Source organism: Podarcis gaigeae (assembly GCF_964106915.1).
Source record: "Podarcis gaigeae genome assembly, chromosome: 4".
NCBI classification, from domain to species: Eukaryota; Metazoa; Chordata; class Lepidosauria; order Squamata; family Lacertidae; genus Podarcis; species Podarcis gaigeae.
Window position 1 is genome coordinate 84,289,859 of NC_139677.1, and position 19,471 is coordinate 84,309,329.

Here is a 19,471-nt window from a genome sequence, read left to right on the forward strand (position 1 = left end):
CAGTATGCAGAAATGACCCAGGAATTCCTGTGAAACTAGGTTTAATACACAGGGTCATAGTTGATCTTGTGTTCAAGTAACCATGGGTTGTCCCAGTGCAGGTGGTGACCTGCTTACAATCTCACTTTTCTTAGTGCAGGGGAATGAACATTCAAAACAACTCTCACCATAACTCTGGAAATTACTGAGAAGTGCCAAAATTTGACCAGGTACATTAGAAGCCCCACTTGTTTAAACGCGTATTCATAAAGAGTAGTTTTTAGCAATGAGTAGGTAGCAAATTATTTAATATGAACATACTAAGAGCACCTAACAGGCATGCACAGAAAAATACATATCCAGGGAGGAAGAGATTTAACACAACAGCTAACCTGAAATTTAGCTACACAACTCGAACTGCAAAAGGTGTACAGTATTCCATCAGGCATTGTGGCTTGATATTGAGGTAAACAGTTTCGCTTACAAAAGTGGCAAACAATCCCCATACCTAAAAGAAAAATGTAGTTTACAAATAAAATAAATGCAAATGTACAATGTTATGAATAACAAGTTGGCGTTTCTCAAAATCTGCATCAATGGCTGCGTTCATATCATCTTATCTTGGCTTAATAAACTGAGTATTTTAGCTGGGAATGCAGCCTCTTTGCTACTCAAGCAAGCAATCCAGGAAATCTCGTATTTTCCCACTTTACTTGAACCAGGAGACTACAGTTACCAGCTTTGGAAGACACCAGGTGTTCTGAAGCTAGAAACTATAGTTTCTTGGTTTAGATGAAAACAGAAACTATGGTTAATTATAGGCTTCCTAGCTTACTCACAGTGTTGGAGGAACAAATGAGCCATGTAGCATCTTGTTCATATCATGGCATTGTAAGATGATCAGATAATCATCTGAACCAGGCCAATGTGAAAGCTCTACTTAAATAGTTTGTTTTTAAATACAGATATAATTACAAACACTTTTTGTGTAAATCATGCCTCCGTGTATTATTTTGGTGGGGTTACAAAAAATGTACTGGCACTTTTTCAAACAAATTCAACTGATTTTTAACCATCTCCATCTATTTTGCAAGGAAGAACACAGACTGCACTTTTGCTAGCAATGTGTGTTCTTTGATCATGACTCCAACAATGTACCTCTGTCATAAAATAAAAGCTTCACAGTGAATTTAAGACAAAAATAGATGCAATGGAAGAATTAAGAGTACATTTTTTCATTATAAAGAAGTTGTAGCTAAATATTAAAAGTTTAAAGGCATCAATCTTTATAGCTTTTGTATGTGACCGATAAGCATTGCTAATGTTATTTTACGTGCTAAATGTAATCTAGGCACCAACTAATTTAAAATAAAATTTTCCCCCAAAGGAAAATCAGATAGAAAGCATAAGTGAAACAAGAGTCTCCTACTTCGGAAAATTATTTTATCATCATGGATGAAAACACGCCAACCTTTTCACTTACTTTCTGATTTTGCATGTTTTGATTTGTGTGTGTTCATGCATGCAGTTGAGCAGTATGGCTCCATATGTCCATTAGGTCCTATGCACTGTGTCATGTCAAAAAACCTGCACTGAACTCTGCAACCAGTACAAGCTGTTAATTTGCCATATTTCTAAAAAGCAAATAATAAAAAAGTAAAAATAACATTAGTTATGACTCAATCAGATTGTCTTATTACAATAGGCATACAGAAATTTTCTAGTATCCTCTCAAAAGCTCAGCTACTGTCACAGTAAGGCCAAGTCACCACACACAGGATCCCTATCTACATGTATTTTACAGAATGTAGAACCCACATACAATAGAGATAGCACCCACCCACCCACCCCGTCTATGCCAGTTCCACCTCATGAACATGCATTCAACATAATCTGCAAATTGTGTCTGCTTATGTGGAGCAATCTGCATATAGGCCTGCCCATGCTATTTTTATTCCAGAATGTTTATGGGCAAGGATGATAGGACTTGGGTTCATGTGTGCAGTCTCCATGTGGATGCAAAGCAGGTTTAGATTTTTTTTTAATCACCTACCTAATCTATGTAACTTAATTTGCCCTTTTCACAACAGTCATACACTGAGTTAACATCTACTATAACCACTGGCTAATTAGGTAGGAAATGATCAAAGGCAGTTAATTTATTTAGGAGGAAATTCAGTTATAACCCAATATGAACTGACTGACTTGCATGTAAGGGAACAATGTCTACAGGCGACAAGACATGCTTCATTTTCCTACCAGGGGGTAGCCAGGATGCTGCCCCGCCAGATGTTGCTGGACTAAAGCTCCCATCCCTGATCACCAATCATGCTGGTTGGGACTGGTGGGAGTTACAGCCCAGCTACAACTTGAAGGCACCATGCTGGGTACCCTGCCCCATGCTATCTAGTACTATGGGAGCAACTCACAGTACCATGTGAGTAATTTCTGCCTCTGCAACAGGAGCCTCTAAAACCTGCTTTTCACTCTGAAACCACCCAAGAAGTTTTTCCCACCAAGAGAAATGACAGGGAACCATCAAACCTAAACCTTAACTTGATCAGTGGAAAACATGATCTTATTTGAGTCTTCTTTAAATACCAATCAACATGTTCTAGACTTTCTTCTACAAAACGCAGCAAAGTTTCAGACTCATTTAATCTCTGCATGAGTTTGCGCTTGCTTAGGCAACCCATGAAAGTCTTCTTTAAGATTAGTCAGTCACTGTAGTGTTGTTGTTTAGTCGTGTCTGACTCTTCGTGACCCCATGGACCAGTCACTGTAGTACTGGTGATTAATGGGGAATCTAGCTAGAACAGCCATAATTTCATATCTGTACTGAGGATGGTCTGACAGTCTCACAAGGCCATCTGCTGGCAGCCTTGCTATCTGAAAGTTGATTTACAGAAGCTGCCTAAATAGTCTGGAGGAAAACGTCTGCTTTCTAGATAAATGGTTTCTTTGTATTAAGTAAGATAGGAATTTAACCGTGTTTTGTACAGAAACACAGCTTTGAAATGTGCAAAGGGTGTTTCCATAACCATTCCTTAAACAGTACACCCTCTAGCTGAAAATCAAGTCTTTCACTAAAAAGAAGGGGCAAGATCTCTTGGGATCTGGAGAAGCAAAGGGAAGCAGAGAGGTTGGTGGACGAGGCCTTCAAGGACAGAGCAGCTTTTCATTCTCAAGGCAAAAGCTCCTCTGCAGTCCTAGTGAATCTTGGGGCATGAGGACAGCACTCTAAAAGGAAATGTTCCATTAGAAGTGACTTATTACTGAGGGGCTAACATATATCCTGTCACAGTGAGAATATCCCTATGGGGACAGGCTCCTTGTTGTAGTTAATTCAATCATTAGAGACCAAGATACCTAGATTTCTGGTGGATACAGTGACTTGTCTGCCTGGTATGAAGGTTGCAGGTATCACACAGTCTGGCAAAGTATACTGGGTGGGAACCAATGGTCCACATTGGCACCACTGACACAGGGGAAGTAGTCATATGGTCCTAGAAGTCAAACTTAAGTTGCAAGGCAGGAGATTGAAAGTCAGGGCCTCCAGCAGTCTTCTCTGAGATACTACACATGCAGGCCTAGCTAGGAAGCCAAACTGTCTAAAATATGTAAATGAGACAGTGGCATAAGGCATGGGTGACTGAACCGTAGCCCTCCAGATATTGCTAAACTATAACCCTCATCAACCAGTGGCCAATGGCCAGGAATGATGGGAGTTGCAACTCAGCAACTTCTGGTGGGCCATGGGATAGTAAATGCTTGCATAGGGAGTTTAGACTTGTTAGCCACTAGAGAATATTTTGCTACAACCAAAACTGTAGACTGAATCAGAATATTAGTGCTTAACAGCAAGAATGTGGCAAAGCAGTTTTTATACTGACCCCTTGGGGAAAAACAACAGGAGCTGTGAAGCATCAGTTTCAGGATCCATCACTGAAAGGGAATTAGGGTGATGTTTTTGATGACCCAAATAGGGGTGGGGTGGAAGTAGGTCATGCAGAGGGGAAGGAGAAACTTATTGATCAGCTACTGAAACTGTTGCGGTCAAGTCTGTTTCTCCCTTGCTCTGTCCAATGGACTCCACTGTAAAATACAGTGCCGGCACAACAAAATCTCTCCTCATAGAAAATAACCAATATGCATCCTCAGTTCAGTTGTTTCCCCTAAACTTTTTATCTTCATGAAATGGCTTCAAGTCACCCAGGTCCACTTCTTTTTATCTGAAACGTGGCAGTGGCCTCCTCTAAAAGAGCATCTTCAATTTGTAATGGGATAGGATGTGGGTGAATAAACTGAAGTTCCATCTAGCCACAACAGAAATGATGGTTGGAAATTTGAACAAGCAGCAATCTGGGAAACTGCCTGTTCTGGAAGGGGGAGTCGTATCACTCCTGTTTGCAGTTTGGAATGCATCTGAGTCCTCCTCAGTTCCAGAATACCTGGGATGTGCCAGTGGTCCAAAATGCTTTTTAACAGTCTGGGTTGGTAGGCGAACTGCAAAGACCATCCAGAAACTTCAATAGGTCTGTACATTGATGGATTTGCGCCACTATGATTATAACATTTATTTTGAAATGACTTCATTGGTTACCATGATGTTTCTGACACTAATTTAAGGTGCTGGTGACCTTTAGTATCCAGAATAGTATGACTCTCATGGGCAACCTTTCCCTTTTGAACGACCCATCATCACCCATAATTAAGACTGGCTAAGGAAGCACAGACCCTTATACCAGTGGCTGCTGACATTAGGTTGACATCTATAAGATACACAGTATTTAGTGCGGTGGCTTCAGAATCATGAAATTCCCTCCCCCGCAAAATGGTATGGCATGCCCCTTTCTGGTGTAAACCACATTACATTTAAGCACACTTCTGAAAGGCTAGTTGAGGGTTCTTAGCTATCTGTGATATAGAGGGGCGTGAAACCTCATCCCAACCAGATTGAGCACCAACTAGCTGGGAAGACAAACCACCCCCCAACAATATTCATGTCTTCCCTGGACCAAGTTTCAGTTACTGGCCCTCGGCCACTACAAACCAAGCACCGCTCACAATTCCCACTGCCTCACCTGGATTAGATGAAAAGGAGATGTAAAACTAGGAATCATCAAAATACTGGTGACCACCAATCAGTTCACACCCCCAGATGATCTCTCCCAGTGACTTAGATGTTAAATATAGGGACCATGTAGTAAAACGTACCAGATAACTTTGTGTGAAAGTAAGACACTTTCCCATGGCCTTTTCACAGTTAACTTATTTTGTTTTGTGGGACCCACCTTCTTTAGTTGAATCTATGTTCCCGGTTTTTTTGTTTGAACAAATTTACTTGTTTTTATAACTGTATTGTTGTAACCCGCACTCCAATCTTGCGGTAAAGGGTGGATAAGAAATATTATAAATACAGCAAAAAGGCATATGAAAGTTAAGTTAGATACAGCAATAAGCTTTTGGAAGCAGAAAGAATTGAGAAGATTAAAGGAAGGGGGAAAGTTGCTTACTAAAGGAACAAAAGAAAAACAAAGGTACAAGCAGTTTTGTAAGTAAGGGGATGCCTTAAGGTAGGAAAAAAGCCTACAAGAAGAATACGAATTAAGCATTCAGGTGTTACTATTAGGGTTCACAGATCTAAACAGCAAATAAAGTAAATTTACCACTCTCCTGCAAGACTCATTTAGACATCTTTAGAAGCATCTGACTACAGAAGATACCTACTCTAATCTATGTATTTGAATTTCAAGTAAATTAAGGTATTTTCATCTCTGTTACATTCTGTTTTGTGTGCCTTGAAGATTAATATTATTTACTTGTTCAAGCAGACACATGACGAGCATTCCTTCTTTTACCACATTTCAGTTGCTGCAAGTTCCTTTGCTCAAAATGAAAAGCCTACCTTTTGGCAACAAAGTTTACTTGTTTGATTCTATACAACTACCTCCTCTGAAAAGCATGACAGATAAGCACTAACAGTTAAAGTAGCAGCAAAGAAAGTAAGGAGCAAAAACTAAAAGGACATGCCCTGAATTATCAACCACTGAAGAAAAAGAGACAGAAATCATTGAGGTTTAGCTACCATAAAGCAATGCAAACAAAATATTATGAGTCAATTACTGACAGCAGCCTAAACTGCCATTTTCTGTTTGTGGTCTAAGTGCTGTTTCATGAATTACTTTGCCAGATACAGTATTAAAAATATTTGTATTAGAAAACCCATGTGCACTAGTGTGTGTCATTCCAAATACACAAAAAGATCATGCGACTGGATTCTGGAAACACATACCAGAATAAAATCTGTAAACTGCTTCACTCACTTATCTAGTGCATACACCTTTACTGACGCATGTATTAACACATAGCTGTAATGTCCATCAAGAGTGACTGGTTAGCAGCTGAAGTGTAAAGAGTGAATGCTCATTCTCAGCTGTATTGCGATAGTATCTATGGGCGAACTCAGCAAAACCCTCACAGCGATTGACATAAAATGGCAACATGTTCCTTGTGTTACGAAAATGCATTCAGCAAGGCATGTTGAATCATCTTTATAGCATTACTTCCGCAGCACATAGAGGTCCTGGACTTCTTGGAGGAACTGCTCTCCAACCCATCACCTAATCACCTGGAATTTTTAGACACTTTCTGTATTTCCTTTTTCTCCAAACCGCCCCCCCCCCGATGTTTTTTGCTCCTTTTAGATTCAGTGGCTAAGGAAGCAGTCTGCATGTGTTGTGTGTTTGAATTTTGGAGATAAAATTGATATTACTTTCCTCTAGGCCTGCTGGATTCTGAACAGACTCCTGGACCTTTAACAACTGCATGGCATCTTCTCAGTGACAAATATGGGAAAAAGGAATCAAGACAAAATGTACCTGGCAAAGTTCTCCAGTAAAGTTGCACAGAAAAAAAAACGCCTGCATAGTGCAAGACCAATGCAGCCCTAGGTTTCTGTTATGTTGCAGCAGTGCTTTCAGGCCTACAATAGCTGGACATCAATGATACAAATGGATGGCCAGTTGAACTCATGTTATCATAATTGAGCTTCTTTCATTTATTTATTTATTTGCTTCATTTCATATCTTCTTAAATACTGTGTAGTCTTCCACATTTAACCTTCATTTGTTTCTTCAGATTTTTATTTTTATAATAAAGGGACTCATCCAAGATTTAACGTTCCGAGATCTTGGGCAGCATGGTAGTGAAAGGCCTCTGACAGACCACAGAAAGTTCTAGACCAGGGGTCAGCAAATGTTTTCAGCAGGGGGGGCGGTCCACTGTCCCTCAGACCCTGTGGGGGGGGGCCAGACTATATTTTGAAAAAATAATGAAAGAATTCCTCTGCCCCACAAATAACCCAGAGATGCATTTTAAATAAAAGGACACATTCTACTCATGTAAAAACACACTGATTCCTGGACAGTCTGTAGGCATGATTTAAAAGGCGATTGGGCCAGATCCGGCCCCCAGGGCCTTAGTTTGCCTACCCATCTAGACAGTCAGAAAACACTGTACTAAGAGCTAAAGTTCTGACACCATGTAAGCCGGCATCACTCTGGGCTCGAGAGAGAGGAAGAGCAGTAAGTAAATAAGCCCTTGTCTGTGGCCTACTGCATTGTCAGATGGTCCCTGAGACCATACAGAATAAGCAAAGTATTGGAGGACTTTCCTAAAGCAAATATAGTGGCAGAAGCATGTTATGATTCTGCTCGCTTTTGCACTTTGATGTGGCTATACTGAAAGCACAAGGTGAAAGGAAAAGTTTTGCTAAGCAGCAAACTGGCATTCCTAGGCTTGCAGATGTTCCATGACAGCTTGTAATGATATGTAACCAATGCAAATCTACTGCCACATAGCAACCCATCGCTTCTCCTCATGCATTCCAGTATAACCATGTGAACACTTGGAAGGAAGTATGCCTTCCTATTCCAAGTACTTTTCTCACATGGCACCCATGATGTGGGAAATTATGTCAGTCCTCAAAGAACAACCAAACTAAAATAATGGTCTCTAAAGTCAAGTTGAAAGCACTTTCAAGCTATTTATCCATTAATTCTGTGTTACTAAAGACTACCATAATAAAATTGCACAGGAAAATGTTGAGAGAGACCAGAACGAGTGGGAACTGAAACAACTACTTCAAGTAAGTTATTTGTGGAAAAAATTATTTATTTAAACAAAATGTTAAGTAGGTACAAATATTATGTCTATCAGTTTTCCTACTACATAAAAACCAAATATTTGTTAATACAACTTTTTTAGTAGCAAAAAGCAAAGGCAGTTTTGCATAGCCTATTGCGTTTAGGCTAAGCTTTAGGCCCAGACCAAAAATTTCAAAACAAATGTTTCCAAACGATTGTGTTTTAATATTAAGTGTGAAAATAAACATATTTAACAATACTCACTTTATAGTGCCCATAGTTGTTTGCTAATATAAGGTATAGTTGTGTTGATTTTTAAGTCAAAAAATTAAAATACTTAAGATGAAATCAGTTTACATTCCTTTATAGTAATTTTAAATCAGAATAAAGCTAGTTCACAAAATGCTAGACAGAGGGTCCACTACTATGGTTCCATCCTTCTATAGTGAAATCCCAAATAATATGTAGGTTATGCTTACACAGACCCCAAAAGCCACCAATTTATCAACCACTCTAAACTATGAATTTAAAGCCAAAGCACCAATCTCTTGGGTATTTTTTAAAGTATAGAAGTAACTTAGCTTTCTCCATAACAAACCATTTACAATCCAACAGAATGATCCATCCCTTTCCTACACATGGGAAGGGTCCCCAATACACCACTAATACGCTCTCCCCCACCTGGGCTTTGCACTACTGCATATGGAGCCAGGCATACTACAAAATGCCAAGGCATTTTACCTGCAATGGGAAGACTATAAATATCTCCCATAGCCAGAGAATCATCTTCCCATGCAAGCTACTCACTCTTGGACAACAAACAGCTTATGAGTGGCCCCAAGGGGGACTAAAACCACTAGACTCATTCAAGGGCCTTTAATTGCAGATTAATGGCCAAGCACATAACAGGAGAGGGATTTATCAGGTTCCAAGTTTTATATGCAGCTAAATATTTGCCCCCACAGCCTTCTACATAAAATTAAGTTGATATGCTAAAGTGTTCATCCATCTCCAAATAAATTCTAATATATAAGTCCCCAAAATAAAAACTTCAATGATTCAAATAGTATTTTGTAATTTCCTCTACATATATCACACCACCTCACCCTCTTGGAAAAAAAAACATATGGGATGATATGTCAAAAATAGCATGAAATATCTATACAGGTGAAAAAATGTACATGTCACAATAAACTGATAAGATACAGAGTTGTTATTTGATCACAATTCCATGTTCACTTGGAATTTCAGCAATGCATTATTGATTGTGTGGGAAACTCCCATGTTATTCTTGTATCTTTTGGGTTCCTTCATGAAATCTTATTCAAGGCTTCTCCAAGTTTCTCCGTGGCTTCAGTGTGTGCCTATCATTTTTAGTATCTTGAATAACCTATTTTGACCCTTTTGTTTTGCTGCATAATAAAACAACAAGGCCCATGTTATGTTTCTAGAAGTGCTGTTTACATTTTATAATATATATATAAGTAGCATCTTAACATTAAGAACAGGACAGGCTAATACAAAATGAGACAGAATATAGAGTATTTTTTATTCAGTATAAAGCCTCTCCACTTTAAGAGACTAATAGTTACCTTGTTCCAAGAAAGGAATAGAAAATTCTTCCACACAGTTTAGAATCAACCTAAAAAGCACCTTGATGAAACAATACATTGGCCTGGATCCAGTGTAGAACATGCACAAGAATAGTTGCACAAGAAGAACACCCCGCCCCTCTCAAGCCCCCCTAGAAGGTTGAAGGGCATTCAAGAAAGACCTGTGCTTCGGGACTGGCGACTACAGTGGGAGAGGTTTGGGAGAAATAGTGTGGAGGCATTCGGAGTTATTGTGAGAAAGGAATGAAAAATCCCATATGCACTACCCCTGATGCTCTTTGCACAAAACTGTCAGTTGTCATGTTGCTTCAAAGAGTCTGCTATCAGTGTCACATATGCAGTAACTGGAGGGATGGGACAAAAACAAACCCCACTCCTTCTGAAGAACCAGCTAGCTACAGCTAGTGCTTTAAGGATCCTTAATGAGAAACATATGGAAGAAGGCATATTTTGTTGGCTGATCTTTTCTTAATTTTTTTTAAAACAAGTAGAAATCTAACATACAGGGCCAAAACCTGTATGTTAAGATCAACACATGAAATACAGCTTTATTGTGGAAATATGTTTGCCATATCCTAGACATGCCTCCAAATGAATGAAAAAAGGGCCAAGGTTGATTGTGGAGGTGCTACTTCAACCAACATGGGAGCTTTGTGTCCTCAGTTTCACTTTTAAAATAAGGAATGTGCTTCGAGATGAACAAATGTACACTACTTGTAATACCAAGTATGGTTTCAAAATAAACTGGTTAAACAATTTTAAATAAGCTATCACTAAATGACAATGGAAGATAAAGAGTTACCTGTTTATATTCACTAACGCAGTTTTGGCAACAGAATCTTTTCGGCTCTCCATCAACCATAAGGATATTGTTTGCTGCTCCCTTACTTGGCAGGTATTCCCCACAATGCTCACAACAATTCATTATTAAGCCATTTGCCATTCGGTATCGATTGAAGCAGTGGTCACTACACAGCTTATGTGTCATATTTTTAAAGCTAACCTCATGACGGATCTAAAGGGGGGGGGAAACAAGTTTACTGTAGTGAGTTATAATTAGCCAGATAACAGCTTTTAAATATAAATTTGGATTAAACTGTTTGAAAAATGTGGAAAATGCAATTTCAGAAATGCAAGCTGCATTTGGTACTTTTGAAACTTAAAAAGCAAAAACGAAACAGGAACAGAGGATACTACATGTAATACAATTTGACTGTAAAATATATGACTTGTAAACATTGGTAAGTATTCAGTATATGACTGAGTATGAAAAACCCAGAATGAAATAAAATGTGTTTAGTAAACTTTCACATGTAAGGCAAAATATATTTTTACAATGTATTCAATCACCACAGAAATTCAGTAACTCTCAAAAAGTTAATTTTCAAAGATTGGAAACTAATGCCCTCTTCTAAGAAAAATACCCCATTTTCCATAAAACTAATATTCACAGAATAAGCTGCACTATGGGCAAATGTGAGGAAAAATGAGTTTTACGTGTATATTAAAAGCACAAAGAGCAAAATGCACCAAATTTCCTCCTTGCCTCAGACACTGACAAAGTTGAACCACGCATTACAGTACATGCATTATTTCTATCTTTGCAAAGAAGGAAAATGACAGACTAATGGTAACAACAAGGATAGAGACTACTACAAATCGTAACTAAAAAGAATCAAAGAATACTTAATCTAAGAAAATTCAGGTCTGTGAAGGATGCAGAAATGCAAACCAACCAATCTGGAAAGGCTAGGTAAATAATTTTCATTTCCTAGCTATCATATGAGAACTTGTATGCTGCCAGAAGACTGAAGAGCATGACAAGTGGCTCAAGTGAAAATTCTGCCCACATAAGAAATATTGGTGAGAAATATTACCTAAGTAATTTCCTGAGAAACTCAAATAATATTATATTAGTGTATAAATGAGGGATGGGAGAAACAAACAAACCTCTGTTAGTTTTCCACAAATAGTGCATCTAGACTTATTTAAGATTCCTTTTGAGGGATTCTGTTTGTCTTCATAGAAGGACAAGCATGACGTGCTGCAAAACTCCTGGAAGGACTCACTTGAATCAACCTGAGCAACAATGGTACCTTTCATTGTTGTTATGTCTCTGAAAGATAAGAAGGGAACGTCCTCTAAATATTAGGAGCCACCATAAAGTACAATAGTCAGATAGTACAAGATTTAAAAGTCTGAACAAAAAACTGGGAAGAAGAAGAGTTTGGATTTGATATCCCGCTTTATCACTACCCGAAGGAGTCTCAAAGCGGCTAACATTCTCCTTTCCCATCCACTCCCACAACAAACACTCTGTGAGGTGAGTGGGGCTGAGAGACTTCAGAGAAGTGTGACTGGCCCAAGGTCACCCAGCAGCTGCATGTGGAGGAGCGGAGACACGAACCTGGTTCACCAGATTACGAGTCTACCACTCTTAACAAGTATACCACACTGGGAACAATTTGATATTATCAAGAGCCCCCTCCCTCCCACCACCCAAAATGGGAGGGGGGCATCCCATTGGCTGCATTTGAACATCATGATAAAAATGGTTTAATGTGAGACACATAAGAAGGAACAAGCTGTGCAACCAAAGACAATCCTTTCACTTCTTCAGTTAAACATAACTTTGGTGTCATCCAAATCCCTGCTTGTGGTTAGCATTAACTATGCTTAATTTTAAAAAGCCAGCTTCAGAAAATGTGGTTTGAAGTTAGTTTTAAAAAAGCCAGCCACAGTTTGTGTTAACCAGTTTTTTATGGCTGACCTGACAGATTGCAATTAAAAGTGGAATCCTTAAGCTGTTCTTCTAGGCTGAGAGGGAGAATAGGGAGGAGCATGCAAGCCCAAGGCTTACTTCAGCTCGTTCCTGCTTGTTAAACAAGTATTCCCCAACCTGGTGCCCTCCAGATGTTTTTGACAACAACTTCCGTCACCCTGATCACAGACCATGCTGGCTGGAGCAGACAGTTCATGTACAAAACTGCTGGAAGGTACCACATTGGCTATCCCTGCTGTAGACTAAGGAGCAGTGCAAATAATGGTTAGCATATCAAAAGCTAGTCTTTTCTCCTTGAGTATCAGGAGATATGTACACCCCTTCTCATCTTGCAGTGAAAACGTATTTTCATATATCATGGACACCTAATGCAAACTGTGGAGAACAAATCCAGTTTCTTTGTAAATTAGAGTGTGAAAACGTAGTTCAATCTGTTTATGAAATTATTTTGCCATAGATGCAGCTGTAATGTAAAGCCACGACTTGTGGCAGAAAAGAGGGATAAATTGCTTTGGGGGGCTGGGGGTGGAGTCTCCCATTTCACAAACCACAATTTAAAAGGAATTAGTCTTATATCTACATCAGTGCTCAACCGTGGTGAAAATGGAAAAGTTTATTTGAAAAAGTATTATTTGGAGACACGTGGAATACCATGAGAAGCAAAAATATCAATTATAAACAGAAACACCATAAAGCAAACGTTTGTTGTTATTTAACAAAAGGGAATGGGAGCACATTTAATTCTTTTGTGCTATAGCTGCTTATTGCTCATAAGATACTCACAAACCTTAGGTCTCTTGTACTGAAGTATGCATAAGCTAAGCCCTATTAACCTGAAGTGATTTTACTCTAATAAAACAGAAAGACAGCTACCTAGCTGCATACAGCCAACGGATCAACAGACAGTTACAATTCTTCTCTCTCAGTAAACCTGACAGCTTCAAAAGCAAAGTTATACATTTTTAAATTACAAGTTAGTGTCAAAATCAATTTATCTAACTGTCCAACATGTCTCATTGCAGCAGTTAATGTTGTTTAGATGGGTAACTTAAAAGGGCTTCAAGAATATTAACACACTGGATTTAATCATGTTTCATTAACAAAGCAAAGCAGGACTTGGCACTACCCACAGACCTCACTGCTAGCACTCAACAAATGTGTACAAATTAGGCCAAAACGCTCCACCCATGCTTCGCACAAGTCTCAGCTTAATTTTATATTTTGTTTTTTTCAGAACTGTTTATACACCCACATCATTAGTGCCAAACAGCATTCTTCATAGATTCCAGAAGAGGAGACAGTGAACAAAACTAAGATGCTAAGTAGTACGAAATTGAACAAGGTTTGTTCCTCTTTCCAAGTCTCTGTATTGGCATAGGATTATATTATACAGAGAAAGGACTAAACATGTGTGTGATAAGCAGAAAACTTTTTATACAAACCACCTTCATTTTAGTTATTTTATATTGTTTCATGTTAAATGCTTAGAGGTTTTTCCTGATTAAGCGTTATATAAATTTTGTTAGCTAAATAATGACCGATCCATGGTTAGCTCAATGTGAATGGGCACTCAAGCCAACAATTTCCCATCTCCCACTGTGAGCAAATCATGGTTTGTGCTTAACTATAGTTTGCTTTACCAAGAAGACCCTTCAAAATGGGCTAATGATTTGGTCATTACATTTGATCCAACTCAATGCCTATCAGTTTTTATAACAAGTATGAAGAAGAATAAGTTGAAAGAAGGTAGCTCATTCATGTCCTGGATAATTAATATATATATATATATATATATATATATATATATATATATATATATTGCTTTCGTAGATTTTCACGGGTACAGGAATGCAGGTTTTGGTGTCCTCGGGTGTCTTCCCGTGTAAAAGTACTTTTACACGGGAAGACACCCGAGGACACCAAAACCTGCATATATATATATATATATATATATAAACCAACTATCAAGCAGTGTATTTATTTTATGCAATAAATAAATGAATAAAAATAAAATATTTTACTGAGTTCTTGGAACACTGAACAAGAATACTGATCACACTGACAAGGATCAAGCAGTAAGATCTAACCCTTACTTTTTGCACATAACACAGAGTTTCTTTGGAGCTGGTTTATGCGAGAATGATGAAAGGCAGGTAGTGGAACAAAAAAGGTGAACTGATCCTTTCCGCTGATATGCAGTCTGGCCCTTCTGCAAAGGTTTCTTGCAGTTAGCACATGTGACTTTAACCTGCTTAGAAGGCTGCTGTTGTGTAGGAGGCTGGAAGACTTGTTTTGGGAGGGATGCCACCGGTGACAGAGAATCCACACCTGGTTGCTTCTGATTCCTTGGAAATGAAGCTGACTGAGATATCCAGGAATCTTAAAGAGACAAAATATATGAAGTTAAAATTTAAAAATTACCTCTCAATATGACAAGCTATTTGACAGTGAAGGAGAATATTCTATTCCCAGTGCAGGTAAAAGGAGACGCACTCAGTTTTTCCAAAAGGCTAAATAGTAAGTGTCAGTAACATAAAAAGATGTTGGGACACAACAACACCCATACAGTGGTGCCTCGCAAGACAAAATTAATTCGTTCCGCAAGTTTTTTCTTCTTGCGAGTTTTTCGTCTTGCGAAGCACGGTTTCCCATAGGAATGCATTGAAAATCAATCAATGCGTTCCTATGGAAACCGCCTTCAGACCAGGTCCGGGGACAGTCTGTCCCCCGACCTCTTCTGAAGGCTGGGGGGGGGGGGGAATAAGGGCTTTTCTTCCCACCCCCAGCATTTTAAAAAACCCCGGGACAGCGGAGGACTTCTCCGCTGTCCCGGGGTGATTTAAAAGCCCCCGGGAAGGCAGGCAGGGGGGACAAAGACTCCCCCCCTGCCTGCCTTCAAAAGCCGTCCGGGATAGTGGAGAAACACACTGCGTTTCTCCACTCTCCCGGGAAGGCAGGCAGGGGGGAGCAAAGACCTTCGCCCCCCGCCGACCTTCAGAAGAGGTCCAGGACCTCTTCTGAAGGCCGGCAGGGGGCAAAAGTCTTTGCTCCCCCCGGTTGCCTTCAAAAGCCGTCCAGGATAGCGGGAAGCACTTCCCTGCTATCCCGGACTGCTTTTAAAATGCTGGCGGTGGGGAGCAAAGCCTTTCGGCCCCCACCGGCCTTCCTGGACCTCTTCTGAAGGCCGGAGGGGGGGAAAGGCTTTGCTCCCCACCGCCAGCATTTAAAACAGGTCCCCAGAGATTTCCCTATGGGCTTTCTTCTTGCGAAGCAAGCCCATAGGGAAATTCGTCTTGCGAAGCAACTCGCAAACGGAAAACCCTTTCGTCTTGCGGGTTTTCCGTCTTGCGAGGCATTCGTCTTGCGGGGCACCACTGTACTGCATAATAAATATTTACAGATCACCACCTGCTAGTCATGGGAATAGCAATAGAATGCCCTTGTCTTCAAAATTCCAACACAATGCTCAGGAGAATTCGGTGAACGTGAAGACATTTTCCTACTCCATGATAACCGACTTTGAAGATGGAACAGAGGGGGTGGGGAAGACGATATCAGAGTTGGGGAAACCTTTTTCAGCATTCACTTCTGAGGACCAAATTCTAGTAGTAGGCAGGGCCACACTGAATGGATCAACAAATGTACAGTACGCTGGTTTCTACACACACTCACACACCTCTCTGTCCTCCATCAGAAAACTATTATCAGAGTTCAAGAGCATATTCTAGCCAGGCACATGCACTCGGGTAACAAAGCAGGGCCAGTGAGGGGTATAGCTTGAGGAGAGTTTCAAGGGCCAGATGGAAAGGCCTGGAGGGCCACATTCAGCACCCAGGCCTCAGGTTCCCCACTCCAGATTTAAAGCAAATTTGCTGTATGCCTCACTTTCAAGGAGGAAGCAAAAAGCTTTGAGTTTGAATTTCAGCTATCAGGACAAGGGCTAGCAACTTTCTAAAAAGGAACTAGTTTTGAACAGGGAGTTAACAGGTTTTGTCATTAGACATCCCACAACCTCCCAAATACTTACTGGAAATTGAATATGCTATAAGTGGCTGAAACATTATTTGGTCAAGTTTTATATAACTCCTCAACTGAACCCACACATTTTTTGAGAAACTCAAATCAATCATTTAAAAAACTATCCAAGTTAGTAACACTTCTTCATTGAGCAAGGCAAGTTACCTAAGCAAATGAAGTTAGAGGGACATGGTCATAAACATCAAAACATACACAACCAAATCGAACAATTTCCACACAAAACATATGATCTAATTTTTATGGTATTTTGTGTTTGAACTTTGTGTACAATCATAATATTTTATACAGTGCTATAGAAATTTCAATAATTTGCCATTTAGAAATGAAGATGATAAAATAACTAACTGGTAAATGATCAGCTGTGTCATGATACTGTATTTGAAGAACTGAAAATATTAGGAGTAACTGGACTTCATTATCTTAAGGAACTGAAACTTCTCATATACAAATAGATCAGTATTTCTTTAATAACACACTTCAGCACTTAACTTTGGACATTATCATAAAACCCTAACTCATCTCCTATATCATTAACCTGTGACATGAAAACAATCTCTGTAGATTGTCTATGGAGATTGTCCTTCATGAAACAAAACCTATATTCTACAGTGTGGATGAAAACCTTTTTAGACCCACATCACATTAATCAGTGAATGGCTCTAGAGCACCCTGAAACGAACAACAAACAACAAAACCAAGAACATAAAGGTAACAAACTACTCAAGAAATAGTTAAGAAAACAAGGACAATGTTTGCCCAAGAGCAAGGACATCATCTCTGATAATGATGCCACTGCCAAAAGGTACTGAGCGGGAAGTTGGGGACCATGCTCCCAAGAACATGCACACTGAGAGAAGGGGGGAAAGCTCACCCAAAAACCTAGCTCTAGAAAGTTCTCAGCAATGATCTGCATATGTACAGCACCCATTTCTGAAACCATTTCTGAAACCAAAAAGTTTTGCTACCGGCTTAGAAATCTTGGTTTGAAAAACCCACCTTGTTTTCAACCATTGTTTGGCAGTACAAATAATCCCAGCACCCTTTCTTAACCATGGTTTGTGACCACTCCTCTAAATGCTGACTAGTCTACAAAGTCACGAGATAAGAACAACTGAAAAACCCAACCTTGGGAGAAACTTAACCATGGCCAAGCCTCTGTGTCCCAACACTGCATATTACTGACACCTAATGAAGTTGTTTACATTTTTTATATTGGGGGGGGCTATTTTGGCCACATAAATGGTGGGCAGTTTTCCCGAAAGTTCAGAAATTAACAACAACAACAACAACAATCTGGGCAGCTTACAGAATATATAAAACATAATAAAGCATCAAACATTAAAAACTTAAAATCCGCTAACTGTAATTGTGCTCAGATGCAGATTTGCACTTTTATAAGCAGGTTGTCCTAATATGGCTTTTAAGCTGTAGTACATAACTGTAAAGTCTGTCAACCACCCAACATTGTTCCAGCAATGTCTATTACCACAATGGAATCTGGAAAGTTGCTCACCGAGTGGTATGAAGACATTATAGTAATTAACTAATTAAAAACCCCAGAGTGAACTTAAATTGATAAAATTGACAATGAGGAAAGGAGCTTGTCCTCCATACAAAAAACTATGGGTTTTCCATTCTGGTTTCAAGTGCAAGCACTAATAACAGTTGCCAACTTGGATATTAAATAAACCATGATTAGAGTAGAGGAAAACCATCCACAGAAAAAGGAGGTAAGGAATGAGAACTCCAGGAATCTGCAGTATTTTCATTGTGGTTGTTGGCATCAGTCTGACTCGGGAGACATTGGAGGAGTGTGCCTTTGGGAGTAAAGTTGAACTGGAGAGTTACAGCTCCCGCTATGGCTATAGAGATGGATATGAGAGGCATTTTATTGCAGGTGAGGCAGATGTAGGCATCCAGTTTTGTTGCTACATCTAGGTGCACCATGGCACCACTTCTCTCTGTGCTGCTCCCAGCAGTCATTCATCCTCTAGTCACTGCTGTGGATATACAACCTGCTTGCCTGTATTTTCATAAGATTACTTTTTGTAGAGAAAAAGTTACAAAAACTGCTACTTGAGAGAAGACTGGCTAGCTCTTCCAAACAATGAAACGCATGTGGGAAATGGGTCCTTCATTAACCAAACTGTAATTGGTTATCTTTAAGTATTAGCCACAGTTCCCAATTGTAAAATAAAATAAAATAAAATACAACAATGAAAAATATCTCATTTTAATTTATTTAATTTACTCCTATGTAGAAATGACTGTATATGATACTTAATATGGAAAATGGGAAATCTCTTTGGCACAAAATGTTTAAAGGTTGGGGTGGCGTTCAGGGAGCATGTTAAAATGTTTAATACTGGCTCAAAGGCACTATGAAATTGTGAAAGAATGAACCTCAGTGTTTAAATCTAATAGCATCTAAAGTTAAAATAATTTCAGTGGGTAAGATAGAATAGCATTTGACACCTGTAAATCACATACTGTATATAAGCTCCTGTTCATCCATGGACTGAAGAATGTGCTATTAAGTACCCCAGTGCACATACATACTGCAAGAAATTTGTACATGGAATTGTGACATGCTAAAATCCACAAGCAGGTTTCCGGTCAATTGCTACAGAAAATTAATGTACAGAAACCTTGTAGTGATAATTGATGTAATTGGGTAATGCGGTACTGTTTTTAACACTGATTGGGAGCCGCCCAGAGTGGCTGGGGAAACTCAGCCAGATGGGCGGGGTATAAATAATAAATTATTATTATTATTATGGCAAACTCAGATTTAATTGTCTACAATATTGGAGTGATAAGAGACCTGCCTCACATGATTGTAAAGCAGTTTATACATGAAGCTTTATGGCCAAGCTTCATAAAATTCTGAAACACCAGTCACTTACAGTGGT

At 39.3% G+C, this 19,471-nt stretch overlaps 1 protein-coding gene across 14 annotated transcripts in view; it reads right to left on the reverse strand.

Annotated features, from left to right (window-relative positions):
• ZMYM2 (zinc finger MYM-type containing 2) overlaps nt 1-19,471 on the reverse strand; it is a 62,860-nt gene that overhangs the window by 24,965 nt on the left and 18,424 nt on the right. For 8 of the 14 annotated variants that reach the window (XM_083736092.1, XM_083736093.1, XM_083736098.1 and 5 more), the window contains 5 exons: nt 14,615-14,900; nt 11,690-11,855; nt 10,542-10,754; nt 1,463-1,613; nt 372-487 (listed from right to left, as the gene is read on the reverse strand). In XM_083736092.1, the coding sequence (XP_083592218.1) occupies nt 372-487; nt 1,463-1,613; nt 10,542-10,754; nt 11,690-11,855; nt 14,615-14,900 (932 nt within the window). The remainder of the gene's footprint in view (nt 1-371; nt 488-1,462; nt 1,614-10,541; nt 10,755-11,689; nt 11,856-14,614; nt 14,901-19,471) is intronic. The other 6 variants (XM_083736087.1, XM_083736089.1, XM_083736088.1 and 3 more) reach the window with 1 other exon arrangement.